We start from the raw sequence: 15,576 nt of genomic DNA on the forward strand, positions 1-15,576 counted from the left end.
TTTGCAAAAAAACAGAAAAGTATATGAGCCACATGTAAACATTGAATGACTTACCAGGTAATAAACTTCCCCTCTGATTGGAAAATTAATCATAAGTGTAGAAACGAACTCAGAAACTAAAAATGTAACAAAATACGTCTATTTTCGCACTGAATCCAAAAAATACATTAGAAACAATCAGAAATGACACAAAATTCGAAGCCGGCTTTGAAACCGGAAATGAAGCAGAAAATATTTTAAGTTTCAAGATGGCGCAGCGCGCGCAGATTCAATTTTGGTAGAGCTTCCGTTCTAAACAACCACTTTGTTCGCGACCATTCGCGACCGGCAAAATGGACGATATAGCAGTTCGGATGCCCGATCATGTCTTAGAAGTGATATTTTCATATTTGGATCTGCACTCCATGAGAAATTGTTCTTTGGTGTGCAAAAACTGGTACAGAATTCTCAATGACGAAAATAACGATGTATGGCGAATGCACTGCATTAGAAAATTAGCCCAAGAAGTTCTCAGTTCAGACTTGCTGTCATCTGTACCAACGTATAAAGCCAAATTACGAGCATTTTATCATGCCTGGAATCCAAATGATTGTTCGCGCAACGTTTACATCAAACCCAACGGATTTACTCTGCACAGGTAGGTCACGAAATTTTCTTCATTTTTTGCTGATAAGGTCAAGGGCTGACGCTTTCTTGAGAACACAACCCCCTCACTTTTCATTGTACGGGGGAGGAGGTGTCATCAGAAGTCTTCTAATTTCGATTGGTTTTCTATGTTTTCTATTGAACAGTGTTTATTTATTATTTATTTTTTCTCTTGATATTAGAATGTCCTGTATTTTAATGATACATAGATTCAGTATTTTTATCTTATGATAATGTAGCTAAAGTTATTTTTATTTTCTCAGACTCAAGATGTTTGACAGCCCAATATATATATATATATATATATATATAATTTCTTTTTTCATTTTTCTGATCATTTTCCAATTTTCTGAATAACTTTTTTCTACTTTTTCTATATACGTTCTAAGATTTTAGAATAAAAAACTTTGAAAATCGTCAAAAAAGGTCAGAAACATTCCTTTTTTCACAAATTCTTCAAAAATACGATTTTTTAAATTTGCAAACAGTATTACCACAAAATCAGATTATATCACAAATAATTAGCCCGCACTGTTCAACAAACATGATATCAAAAAATTAAAAATTGTATATTGTAAACATAGAAATTATTAACGGGTGCATTGTTTTGTTTTTTAATGTACATAAATATTCAGGATATATTTTTTGATTTTCTGCTTCTGATACATAATGTATACATATTGGTATAAAAACTTCCTGTATAAAATTATATATAAAATATGTTTTCGGCTTCTCAAATTGCATGTTTATCAATATCATGAATTTGTGTGTACTTCTACAGGAATTTCACAAGAAACCCGCAATTTTACGAGAATAATGTCCAATAACGTTAAGAATGATTGAACATAAAATACCAGTCATTCAACGTTATTTTACATTATCTTTGTGCATAATAGGAATTCTTTTACAAACTTTTTAAAACATTATTACCAGTTTCACGAATGGATTTATGAGTATTTATGAGTATTTTATTAATTTTTTGAAGAAGCTTCTGGCACAAATTGTATCATTTAGAAGAATATATTGTGTATACTTGTTGTTTAATATATTCAATAAGCTTCCCTATGAATTGTAATATTTTAAAGTTATCTAGAGATAAAGATAAGAAATTACTAAATATTAATTGATGTAAACGCTTTTGAGTTCAGAAAAGTTTGTTAAATAAAGAGATTTTAAAATGTTTGAATATTAAAACTTCCAAGATGGAAAGTCTTTAATGTGTAGGGGGGTTTTTCATGTTTATAAGTTCATATTTTCAAAACTTCCATGTCAAATTTAAATTTAAAAGCATAATCTTATTCGTATGCAATATTTTAATACGGTTTATTATTAGTTAAATACACCAATTTTTTTCAATCTTTTCGAACTCACACATTCAAAAATGCTTCGGACGTACTCCTAAACTAAAGTTGATATAACTTCTATATTATTTATAATCCTACATTTTTTAAGTAGTACCGAATTACAACATAGAAATTTTATGGGCAATAAAAAATCTAGAATTTTTTCTCGCTTCCTATGCCCTAAAAATTGCAAAACTTTAAAAATGCACTAGTGTTCTCATAATGCAAAAGGTGAGCACAAAATATTTTGTAAACATATATAAAATCAATTCCTTATTTATTTTTTATTGTTTACTTTTCAAACAAATACGAATAATTTTCCAGAAATCCAGTGGCGCAAAGTACAGACGCGTGTAGAGGTAAAATAGGATTTCGGCATGGAAGACATGCTTGGGAAGTGATTTGGGAAGGACCTTTGGGAACAGTTGCAGTGATAGGAATAGCAACAAAAGAAGCACCCCTTTTGTGCCACGGGTACGTAGCACTTCTGGGCTCTGATGAGCACTCATGGGGCTGGAATCTCGTAGATAATCACCTATTGCACAACGGGGATGCACAAGGAAATTATCCTTTACTCAACAATGCTCCGAAGTATCAAGTAAATTATCTTTCCAACATTTGACAAAGCCAAACAATAGATTTACAGGGTGTCCACTGAATCTAGCGATCCGAGAATTTTCGGAAGTTGTTATTTCTATGTTTTAACTAGCGGGACTTTTTTATTTAAACTACAAACACGAGATGTTCCATTTTTCTACGGGTTCGCCTTAAAACTGTACAGTTTCTAATTTTTAAATACTCAATTTCAAACTTTTTAAACTTTTCAGTTTTAAATTAAGCGTTTATTAATACTTAGCAATTTCAAATGCTTGAATTAAAATTTTTATTTTTTTAGTTATTTTATGTTACCCACCTTTTATTTTTTCACATTTCTTTCAAGTGCTAAAAATTTCATCATTTAAAATTTGAGCCAAATACGATTTTTCTCTGTAGAATTTGGGATTCATTGTTAAATGAAATTGAAGTGATTTCATGTAAATAAATAATTTTTACTGTCCATAATTATGCGTTCAAAAAATCAATAAGTTAATGAAATTAATTTCTGGACCTCGAAATTTTATTGAAAAATTCTATTAAAAATAGGAGAATAATTTAACGGAACTTATCACCGAGTGCGAATTATTTGTCGAGGAAACAGTTGATTTCATCTAACGTTAAACTTAAATATGTTATTCCCGCAGTCAGTTATTAAATGAGTTCAGTTAAGCTTCTAAATTATAAAAATTAAGTGTACTTGCAAAAATAGTGGTAATTGGCTCTATTGTCATACTAACCTACTTTTACACAAAAACAAACAAAATTCCGCCCTCTTGTTTTAAAAAATCGAAAATTTTCTATTGGGCACCCAATAGAAAAATGCACCAATGTTCAGTTTGGAACATTTTAGTATTTAAAAGCAACAAGAATTTCAGTTTGAGTTTTTAAATTTGAAAGAAACGAACTTTTTCTACATTCAAGTGGCCATCCGGATTTTTTAAATCGCAGATAACTTGTCTCTTTTATAATAATAAACAAAAATTTATTTATCATTCACAGGTTGGTGAAAGAATTCGAGTCATCTTAGATTGCGACGACAACACGCTCTCGTTTGAAAAAAATTACGAATTTCTAGGAGTAGCATTCAGAGGTAAAATAAAAACACATTTGCCTAAATATATTCGTATATTTTTACCCAATAGTTAATGGAATAATTTGATTTATTTTTGCAGGACTTCCGGACAAAAGATTGTTTCCTTCAGTCTCGGCGGTATACGGAAATACAGAAGTTTCGATGGTGTATTTAGGGCCTCCCTTGGATGGGTAACATTGTGGAAATGGCAGAATCACAGACTTAAAAAATCACTGATCGACGCCAAGTTCAGGAACTTAAATCTACGTTTAAGTAGAATTTTTACATTGAGAACGATCCGACGATTTCTCTTTCAGTGAAAAGAGAAAAAAGATTGAGGCATTGTCGTTGAAATCGACAAGTGTTTGGACGATGATGTATATAGGCTACGACTCATGTAGATAATAAGTGTATGTTTAGCTAAAGGCTCTCGAGCCAAAAGTACTGAACTTAAGTATACGGCTGCTGCTCTCCTACGCCAGTTTTCGCTTTTCAGTTACTGAAAACTCGTACTTTATATGCAACGAAGCAGAACTACACAGTGGGCACACAAGTCCTAAACTTGTCCTATATACGTCTTTCGGCGGACGTCTTAAGGACGCCCTGAAGACCTTTTAAAGGCATGAAAAGATCCGAAGGATGTCTTAAAGGCGTCAAATCATATGACATAGAGGTACATTCTAAGGATGTCTTTATGACGTCCCAGTGCCCACTGGGTAGTTCCAAGTCATCAAAGCAATCTGCTGATCTGCGACTTGCATTACTCCATTAGAACTTCGAGATTTATTTAATAGCGATCGTGCAATTACATTCCTAGGTGAGGTCACACCGCTTATTACTTGTGTACTTACGTACTTAAGAATGTCGATTGTGAGAGATATTCAAGATTTTGTGAAATTTAGGTCCGCGAAACTGGAAAAATTCACGATTCTTGTCTCGGAAGAAGTCCCTGAGTTTTTACTGCTAAATAAGATTCCATTTTTTTAGCTGGGCATTTAAAATACTCCTAGGTTTTTCCTTCTTGTCGAGTATTCCGTAAAGTGTGCTTCTAGTGATTTTGCAAATACATTGTTTATTTTTTAAAAACGATGTAATGTAACTAATGTCCAGATTGTATATTACAATCTGATTTAAAAAATTACCTAGAGATGGTAAGGTTTTTACGAGATATCTTATTTATTTAGAATCCATGGAAATGAACGATTACAAATGAGGTGTTTTTAATGTACATACAGTTTCCTATTATTATATTTATCACGTGTAGTTTTCATCGATTATTTTTTCTAAACTTTTGTACAGAATTGTGTACATAGCGATTAATATTTCTGAAATAAACTTTGTTTCATACACGATTAGTTTTGTTTTTTTGTTGTCAAATATTTTTTAAGTATTGTGTCAAATTTTAAGTCAATCGGAGCAGAACTCTTGAAGTTTTAGATTTAAAGCCGACCCTCACATACCGCAGCTGCGCTTAAAAATATAGGAACGTACCAGAAGACAATGAAAAATACTATTATATAATAGAATTTTTATTAGTTTTCACTACACTTTCTACTTCCGTGAAGTGCGCAAAGTGTAATGGAAAAATGAAGTGTTTAAAACTTTAAACTGGTTTTCCTCGAAACCACTTTTTAAAAGTCCGTTCCAGCGATTTCACAAGAACTACTGAACCGATCCTTCTTAAATTTGTTAAACTTTTTCTACATATAAACCCCCCCCCCCCCCCCAACGATATTTTTCTTTCAATTTTTTTCATATTGACGTTTTTCACTTAAAAAATGACGAAATTTTTTGTACAAAAAATCGCATATTTTTCTTCAGATGCTCACAAAAATTAAAAAATAATCGTTGGGGGGAGCAAAAACTAATGTTTTAACTAAATTTTGCATGTTTTTTTATTTCCGATAAATCTACGCTGAGATATCGCAGGAACCGTAAATCATCTTTTTCAAGAGGCCTGCTCGAAATTGCTCTGTCACTGGTTTATTTCACGATATTTTTTTACAAAAAATTACTAATTACTTTTAAAATGATACTTTGCCACATGCGAAACATTTAAATACATTTACTTAAACCAGATCTCTAAAAAAATTCATTAAAAAAAGCATTTTTTCTCATGGATTACCCCTTATTCCCCACCTAATGAACTCTTAAAAAAAAAGAAAATAACTTCAATTCCTATTTTCAAATAATTTCACTTTAATTCGCAAGTTTCACGCGTCACAGATGATGTTATTTTAACTTAACAGCTTATAGCATCAAAAATAGTTTCAATTGAGGACCCCCAAATTTAATTACATATTATAAATTGTGACATCCAACAATTTTTTGGCTTCAAATGTAAAGCATTAAAATAAACAAATTCAAGTTTAACCAATTAAAATTAAACAGAATTTGTAAGAACCTAAAGAATCAAACATTCTTAAATCAAATTTTGAAAATAAATGATTTAAATACGTTGCTCTTGTCAAAGAACTTCTATCACTTTTTTTATAAAAGCTAAAAGGAAAATGAGAGGGAATCTGAGTGACGAAACTCTGGTTGAACAATAACTGAAGATAAAAATTATAGAGAGATGAATAATTTCTCTGTGCTGGACATATTTTGCTTCTAGAATTAAAATTCCCCTCTTAGTTACTCCACGAATTAAAACAAATAATTCTCTCCGTCATTTTTTAAAAATATTAAACAAAATGTTAAGAAATAAAAACTTTAAAAAAATAATAATTCATCTCTCTATAATAGCTCACTTTATTTCCTTACATTTTTTCGCAAGATCTTTTGATTGTGGTTAAATTTTATTTTAACAAGTATAATAGTATGCATACTGTGATACAATAAATATATGCCATACTGACTGAGTAGCATTTCATTGAATAACAAATAAGTTTTCGAAATTCCTACACCACATGGTTCATATTTCAAAAATCGATCGATTCTAAAATGCTACTTCAAGTATCGTATAATAAAGAGACTTCGACGATTCAACTCTTGAAATCTTGCATCTAAAGACTCGAGAATCTAAAATCGTCATTGATTCGAACAAATGTAATTTTCTCTAAGCTAAAAAAATCTGTTACAGTGAAATTTACCTACTTATAAAAAAATATCATATAAGTACTAAATAACATGGACTTGTCATTTTTGAGAGAAAAATAGTGCCATAAATTCTTGATTGTTTTTTTAGGAAAATATTACCATAAACTCTTGATTATTCTTGACGCTCATTTTGATACGGAAGGCTTACCCAACTTTCAAGTGGGAGAATGACATGAAGGTAAATAAATTATTTTAAAAAGGTGGAATGAATCATAAAATCTGTCTACGGAACTTTTCTTTAAATGCTAAATATGATAATTACAAGGTCTGACCAGAATTCACAGTTTTATCTTTAATTTGTACAGACTATGTGGATGACTAGGACTTATTTTCGTAAAATAATGCTATCCTAAATTTATTTTTTCATTTAAAGAAAATGCCGACGATTTCCTTTTCTTATAGGTAATCTAAATTTTTCAAAATCCTTTATGGTTCCCAAAATGGATTACCTATATGTTTAAATGTAGTTCCATTCTAAATCTATTAGAAGATTCTATCTTAAAAAAAGATTCTGTTTTCATACTGTATTTTACATGATTAAATCATTTTAGATTTATACTGGTTCTTATTTTTATACAGATTTTATCTTTTAGAATCGTGTATTATTTATACACGAACGTTATCTATCTCAAATAATCTTCGAATGGAAGATGCGTTAAAAAAATATTTTGCAGCCGAGAAAGACTAACGACTTCTACTATCTTGAGTATTTGTGATTATAGATTCAGGAATCACAGAAGGCTCAACATTTATAATTCGATTGAATTACATTAAATAAATTTTTAATTCTACTGCAACCTAAAATTAATCGACGTGTGTGTGACCATTTATACAACCATCGGAAATCGACTGAGTTCCAATTTTGTCGGGAATCGCACCTTGTCTCGAAATCGGGTGATCGAGTGTTGGTTTGATTTTCGTGACAGGGAACTTCGTTAGAAAGAAGTTAGCTGCGAGGCAAAATACTTTGCCCAGAAGAGGACACAGTAGAGATTGATGAGCGGTTGCCCAGAGACGATAGTATTGACCTTCGAATGGGTCCAAGAGTGCCGGACACAGCATGTGGTTTAAGTTCACTTGCACAGGCTTGAAACAAATTAATTTTAGTTATGGACGTCGGAAAAATTAGACACAAGTGTGAGTTTATTATAAGTATTTACAGGATGGTCATGCAAGCCGGGAATTTTTAAGACCGGAAATTCTTTTAATTTTTATTAGACTAGCTTATTAGCATTAAGTTGTGTATCTTTAAATGAGTTCGGTTTGATATTCTTTACAATTTCGAATGTTCAAGTCTAAAATTATTGCGCAAATTCGAACTCATAACATTGTAAAGTTTTTAGACTTTGAAATGTTCAATTTGTAACATTAAAACATTTTAAATCATTTACTTCACAGGATATAATTCTAACGTTGTATAAATTCGAAGGCTTTAATTTACAATGATCCACTTTTATTTTAAGTGTTTTAATTTTACTATTAAAACTGTTTTAAATGCTTGAACAATTTCGAATTAAACCATTTAAGAACGAAGAACTTGATCAATTCTAGATAGAAATTAACTTGCAAATTCAAATGTCAATGGCTACAAGAATGAATGATTTTAAATCAAATGTACAAAATTAAATGATTAAAGATTAAACTACTTATTTCAAATTCAAAAGCATCCATAGTATATGGAATAATTGAAATTGTAGCGTTCCACATTAACATTCCCGAATCTAAACAAGTAAAAAAATGGTTTTATTAATAAATAAATTCAATAAAAATATTTTGATTTAATAATATTTTACTTACTATTTTATTATTTGACAAATTTTGAATTATTACGATTTGGGAATTTCCTTGTGTCGATTTTTTTAAAGAAGCGGGTATTTCATAATAACTGTACATTTATTCCGGGACTTTTTAAATACGGCAACATCATAAACTATCGGGTATTTAAATTGCCGACAATTTTATAACATCGGGCATTTTTAAATTTTGAGAATTTTATTTTTTCGAAATTTTTCAGTCGTCAAAAAATTTTAGACATCTGAATGTTTAATGTTGAAAGCTGCAATTTCAATTGCCCATTTAACTACCTAAGTTTTATTTTTGCAAATAAGCTTGAAGTGATTGGAGTTTAAAATATACAAGGTGCATTTTTACAATATTATTCATTTTAAACGAAATAAATTTTACATATTTAAATACAAGATTTCCAGTTTTAAGCACACTTTGAAATATTTTTTAATTTTCAAAGCTTCATATTTAGTTTAAAATTCCATTTTTCAATTTTGATTTTTTTCAATTTTAATTACTTCATTTTAAATGCTTCTTTTTTAAGGTTTGAAATTTTAAAGTCTTTAATCTTATACGAATATGAAATAATAATTTTTTAAAGTTTTTAAAGCCTTAAATTGTGAAACACTTAAATTTTGAATGTAATACATATTTGATATTGTACATTTTTGTTAACGTTCCGAGTTTATAAATGTTGAATTTCAAATATTTTAAATTAACATATTTTGGAGTTTTGAATTCTTAGTTTTTGAATCTTATTCATTAAATTTTGACGACTGCTGTTTTGGAATTTACAGAATTTTGTATAATTTCCAGAATGATGTTCCAAAATTTGAAGCAATGTCTATATTAAACACTGCTTTAGGAATAAAAATGATGGAAACTTACCAAAGCAGCTGCTTGAAGAATCCAAAAGTGGTATGCCAGATTCAACCCGTAACTAAACACTGGCCAACTCAAATCCATGAAAGGTTCGACGTTATAAGCTCCTGAAATTTTATGACAAGAAAAATATAATCAATTGAACTATGTAAACTACAAGTGAAAGCAGAAAAAATGATATCCTAATTTAGTATCATAGTTTTTTACTTGAAAAAAAGGATTTATCATCTTTTACTTTGCTTTCAGGTTAAATTTGTTTTAAATATTCTTAATTTACCTCCGAGCCTCAGCAGGTAATAGGGAATTACTACCATCAAACCATGCTGAACATAGTAGCACGCTTTGTCAGCAAAAATCTAAAAAATGACAGCTCTGTTTGTTATCTTAGAATTTTTATTTTTATTACGAGCGTTTTAAAACCAAAACACATTCGTATCGAATTATGGATATAATGGAATGTATATTAATGAATTGAATGAATTTTTCACCAAAAAAGGTTTTCGCAGTATTTATTGTGATTGGTGGGTTAAAGTTAGAATATGGAAACTTACGTTTCGAGATTCAGTCTCTGGAAATACGTAGGCTAGTAACGGCCCATTGAGATAATTCATTTGCACCCTAAAAACCGCAGTCGCCATTGGACTAGGATCTGCTGCTAGTAAGTACAACTGTGAAAAATTAAAATGAGTCTTCAATGTTTTTATAGTTAATTTTCTTTTCTTATGAATAATTAATTTTATAATTTAAATAAAGTTATAGACCAATTAAAATATAGAATAATGAATAGATCTAACAATATCATATACAGATGAAATGTTTTTAAAGACGGATTTAAAAGCTTCAAATATTTGAAAATTCAAAATATCGATAAATAATAATCTTTTGTAAATTCATCGAATTATTATACGTATTATAATAATATTTGTAGTTTACACGGGCAACGATACGTCGCTATTGGTCACAAGCATTGCATATATACGTTTATGCCATTATGTAGTCCTATCGCGTACGAACACGACTATAATGTCAATTTTTCTTAATGGAATAGAAACATTCTGAGTAATTTTGACGTGAAGTTTAGATTGAATGGTAAATTTCATGATTTTTTATATTTTTTAATGAAATTGTGTATTGGGGGATTTTTTGGCGTGAGAAAACTGATTCTGAAGATTAATTTGTGATCAAATCAAGTTTCGATGCACTTCCGAAAGAAATATTTTTAAAAAATCGACAGTACACTCTTCACGCATAATGCATAAATCCAGCCATTTTTTTGGGTTCATTTTTCATAAAATTTTGATTTGTAAGTTTTTGATAAATGAACGGCCTGAAAACATAAATAATAACTAGTGGTATCAAAAGCAGATTTCTCCACAAATTTTGGCTCCTTGAAATCCGCTTATGTGAAAGACATCATGGCTTCAATGACACATTAGAACATCGCGACAACATGCAATTCTGAGAAATATTACATGTACATTCAACATATCTTTCAAAAATAAAGTTCACTCATAAATATCACATGATTTTCGAAAACCTACTTTTATCGCAAAATAAACTTCAAAATCGGGTTTCTCACTTCATATCCAAATTACTCGAAATGTTTCTATTCCATTAGCAAAAATGGACATCACAGTGACCGTGTTTGTATGAAACATGACTACACAGTGGCATAAGCAGCTATGCTTAATGCCTATGACCAATAGTGATGTGTCGTTGGAAGCAAAATAAATGGACAAATTTTGTTACAAAAAGGTTTGATTCATATTTTTTAAATATTTGTGATTTTCTTAAAAATTTGTTCAACTATTTCTTTCCATATTAATGTTTGATCGGAATTAATATTTGAAACTCGTTAAAAACAATTCTTTGAACTTGTATAGAACAAAAATTTGATTAATACACTCACCTGGGCGATCGTGTGGACGTGACAAGGATTCATAAAATAAATAAAGGTTCGACTAGTTAATTTAAAACCTATTTCCATACCCAATACGAGAGACATTACAATTAATAGAACCCTTTTTCCGACTCTATCTTGGTTAACATAGGGCATTGGCTTAGGCAATTTAATCCTTTTATAGCCCCACGAGAGACAAAATATTATGAATATTGAAACACAGAAGGTTTCAATTAATCTTCGTCTAGGGCTCATGTAATTGGCACATTCTGGTCCTGAATTGCGAGGAATTGAACTGTTCACTCCATCGTAAGCCCATTCCAACATTTCTGAAATGTTTCATTAAACAACACTGTTTAAAAGTTTCAACTTGAACATTTAAATACGAAAATATTCAATGTTTTGAAATTATTGTACAATTTTGGGACATTTTTAAATTAATTTTGGCATATTCTTCCGAAAAGCGCACACCTCCGATTAATTTGAATCCGCATACAATTATGTATTTTGATGCGCTGATTGCGAAAATGACAGTGGAAATACGCGCAAATACCAATTTCATGGTGAAAAATATTTTTTTAAACCAAGAAAATCATGGTTTTTTTGCTTCGATCCTAGAGAATAATAAATATTTACAAAAATACTTTAAAGAAAAGTTGTAGATCTTTTAAGAATACATATTTTATGTGCAAGAAATTTTTTTTCTAAGACGAATCGTTTTTGAGAAAATGGACATAAATGATATGAAAAATTCCTGGAGAAATTTTCCCCACGAGAAGCTGGAAAGGGGTAAGGATGTAACCGAAACTATTTTTGTGGCCAGTTAGAGGGTTGTCCCCCTCCACAAAAAGGTGGAAAGGGGTAATTATGTGACCGAAATTATTTCTATCAACCATCCCTCTCGAGACGTTGGAAAGGAGGAAGGTATGTGACCTAATTTATTTGTATGGCCAGCAACAAGGGTGGCTCTCCCACGAGACATTGGAAAAGGGTAAGGATGTGACCTACATTAATTCGATGACCATTCATAGGAGTGTCACCAGCTCTATTCCAAACAATTCTACACTTTATACCAACATTTTCTTGAAAAATATTGTTTTTTTTTCAGAAAAACTTTATAATATATAAAAGGTTTATTTTGAATAGATCTACAAGGTTGTTTGACGATCTTTATTATTTACTAAAATAACGCAAAAAACCATTATTTACATGGGGTTCTCATTGTTTTAACCATGAAAATCGAAATCGAATTTACGCCTTTTCCACCATCATATTCGTGATCAGTGTTTTAAAATTCAGATATACGGTGGTTCAAATTATTGGGATGTACGTACTTTTCGGAAGTAGACCCAAATTTTGATTTATTGTGATTTTAAATCCTACAATTCTGAATATTTCAATTTGAAAATAGTGCATAAAATATATTTTTTTTTGTATTATTTTGATTAGAAATTCAACATTTTAAGGATTAAATTTGAAACTGCGAAATTATTTACATTTGCATAAAATATTTTTACTTTGGTTCAAAAATTTCAAAAGAATGTTCCATTTTCTTTCAATTCTGTAAAAAATAAGTTTTTAAATGGAAATCAATTATACTTTGCAGCATAAATAATTTAAATATTTCAAAGAAACTATAAACAAAAATATTCATTGTCAGAAAAAAACGTATATATCATAAAATCAGAAATCACATTAAAAATGATTATAATGATTTTTAACACCATTTTGAAAAATAAATTTCTATCCACATTTTTCAAAAAATGTTCGAAATATGCAGGTCCAACATAATCGGTGGTATTGTAAATCAAAGTTCTCTTTGAACAAAAAGTTTTTAGAATTTCTAACGAAAAATAACACAAACAGTATTCTTTTGACAATAAATACCTTACCGTTTTTAGTTAAATAAAAATATTACACAATACTGTTTTCAAAAAAGAGAATGTTTTTGTTAGAAACCTAGCACGAAAATATCACTCGATTTTGCTTTGAATAAGAAAACAATATACTAATTATAAGAGCTTCCTTTTAAATACAATACTGCAAGCCTTAATTCACTCTGATAATCTACCATAGAAAAGAAACGCACAGGAAAATACTTAACAAGATAATAAAAGTACCGGACGTATAATTAAGTTACATAATAGGTTTGAAAATAAGTTTTGACATTTTCTGATGAGTGACATCACATCTATAAATAAGTATCACAAAAAAAAGAAAGTTACCAGAAATTTGAAGGAAAAAAGTAACAATAGTGAGTCAATAATCGACTTATTGACAAATAGTTGATAGGTTAGAAGCTTGAAAACGTCGAAATAAGCTCGTAATTACCTTATCAGTTTTTAAAAATGGTGTCAGAACGAAAATTAATTGTTGACCTTTAGATAAAATAGGTCGCCACTTTTTGCATAATTCAAAAAAGGTTTTTTATTCCAGAAATATTACTTCTTTCTGGACCTCAATATCAAACTGACATTTAACTTGCCTAGCCTTGCCTTGCCTGTGCGCGCTTGTCAAATATACCGAAAACTGCCAGGTCGAAGGTCGTCCTCGATTGTCTGACGGAAATTCATCGACGAGTCAAAAGAGCAACTAAAATCAATTTTTTCTTACGATTTTTACACATGCAAAATTCAGGTTTGCTCAGTTTTATGGGAAAATCGAACCTCTAAGTACACTAATTTGTTTCTTACATTTAATTTACACAATACACTTCACGTCCATAATACTGAGTGACATGAGCAGGGATGTGCAGTTACGCATAACTGAAGGTTTTTTACGTAAAATACCTAAGTGAAATATTTTCCGTAGAAAATAGGTAAAATATCTAGTAAATTACGTGCCAAGATGGCGGACGTTTAGAATTGTGCATAACCTACTTTTTTGCTTTTCTGGTACTTGCATTTGTAAGAGTTTTTTCAGTGCCAATATTGTTTATAAAAAAATAATAATATCAATTAAGCGAAACAGAAACAAAAAAATACTCCGGGCTTCAATATATCCCATGGAATGATCTTAATTTCGAAAGTCTACAAGTGATAATTGTGAAATATTGTTATTTTTGTTCATTTAAATACTTGTAATTGGAATGGATTTTATTATAATTTTACTCATGATTTATCAATAATATATTTTTCATTCACAGTTGCAGGTATTCCTTTATATATTTTTCATATTAAATTTAATAAATAAATTTATTAATATATTACTTCTATTAATGTTTTCAGTCATTAAAAAATGTAAACGTGCGTTTGACTATTTTCCACTTAAAAATAAATCCATAATAATATAGTCATAATTAAATGTTTTTATTAAATTAAAAATATTGTGAGTTTAAATTATATAATTTTAACCCATTTAATTTGAAATTTCTTAATGTAGAAAAAGAATAAGTATTTAATATTTAGCAATATTTCACTGTTCATTTAAGACGAGTAAATTTAAACCAAATATTGAAAAGAAAACAATTTGAAACTCAATTGTTTTACATAGAAAGATTTGAATCTTTAGATTTTCAAAGAACTTTTGATTTTTTAGCGTTACAATTTTAATTGTTCTATTTAAAAAGTGTTTAATTTATAAGTGAAATGGTTAAATTTTGACACATAAATAACAATTGAACACTTATTATTTGTACACAAAATTTTATTAATTTTAAGAGATATGTCGAAGTTTTGAAAAGATTCAAAATTAATGAAAAGCTTAGAATTATTTCATGTAATTTAAACGAAGTGTCTTAACAATTTTTTCAGATCTTCTAAATTAGTTTTAAAATTAATCGAAATTTTCCCACAGTTCTTGAAAATCCAGCAAATTAAATAAAATCCTTAAAATCTTCCATGTTCTTCTTTGGTCATTTTTTAAATCTCTTTAAAATCTTCTTAAACTTTCTGTTACAATAATTTTTCAAAATGAAAAATAATTTTCAATTTTTCTAAGAATCTTAAGAAAATTTTTATTCTTCTGTAGTCTTTCACAATTTAAAAAAATCTAAATTTTTGTTTGAAATCTGCAAAAATATATAAGTTCTGGCAAAAAATTCAAAAATGATTTTGAATTAGGAAAAATTTAAAACCACTTCTCGATTTTTCAATATTTTGATATAAAATTTTTAATCTTTTGACGGTTGCCTAGACTTTTTAAAATAAGAATAATTAAACTTCTAAATTAAGAAATGTGAAGGTAAAACATTATTTTTCAATTTCTAATGTGTCTAGCTTAACATTACTTGAAGTAATATATAATAATTTTGT

General features: G+C 29.3%; 2 protein-coding genes across 5 annotated transcripts; one reads left to right on the plus strand and one right to left on the minus strand.

Moving 5' to 3' along the window:
- The first annotated feature begins 326 nt into the window (after window positions 1-326).
- LOC117180178 (F-box/SPRY domain-containing protein 1) lies at window positions 327-4,971 on the plus strand. The gene is made up of 4 exons (XM_033372539.1): window positions 327-637; window positions 2,313-2,586; window positions 3,585-3,675; window positions 3,758-4,971. The coding sequence occupies exons 1-4, from the start codon at window positions 333-335 to the stop codon at window positions 3,850-3,852; spliced, it is 765 nt and encodes a 254-aa protein (XP_033228430.1). The 5' UTR covers window positions 327-332; the 3' UTR covers window positions 3,853-4,971.
- Window positions 4,972-5,838: 867 nt separating this feature from the next.
- Window positions 5,839-14,067, minus strand: LOC117180030 (transmembrane protein 164). 4 transcript variants are annotated; one of them, XM_033372314.1, is made up of 6 exons: window positions 13,809-14,067; window positions 11,333-11,652; window positions 9,975-10,091; window positions 9,701-9,779; window positions 9,430-9,530; window positions 5,839-7,842 (listed from the first exon to the last, which is right to left on the minus strand). In XM_033372314.1, exons 2-6 carry the CDS (start codon window positions 11,648-11,650, stop codon window positions 7,561-7,563), a joined length of 897 nt encoding a protein of 298 aa, XP_033228205.1. In that variant the 5' UTR covers window positions 11,651-11,652; window positions 13,809-14,067; the 3' UTR covers window positions 5,839-7,560. The 4 variants fall into 4 exon arrangements, with proteins under 4 accessions (XP_033228205.1, XP_033228204.1, XP_033228207.1 ...); XM_033372313.1 differs by having other exon boundaries at window positions 13,655-14,067; XM_033372316.1 differs by having other exon boundaries at window positions 14,017-14,055.
- Window positions 14,068-15,576: the final 1,509 nt, after the last annotated feature.

Source organism: Belonocnema kinseyi, chromosome 9, assembly GCF_010883055.1.
Source record: "Belonocnema kinseyi isolate 2016_QV_RU_SX_M_011 chromosome 9, B_treatae_v1, whole genome shotgun sequence".
Classification (NCBI taxonomy): domain Eukaryota; kingdom Metazoa; phylum Arthropoda; class Insecta; order Hymenoptera; family Cynipidae; genus Belonocnema; species Belonocnema kinseyi.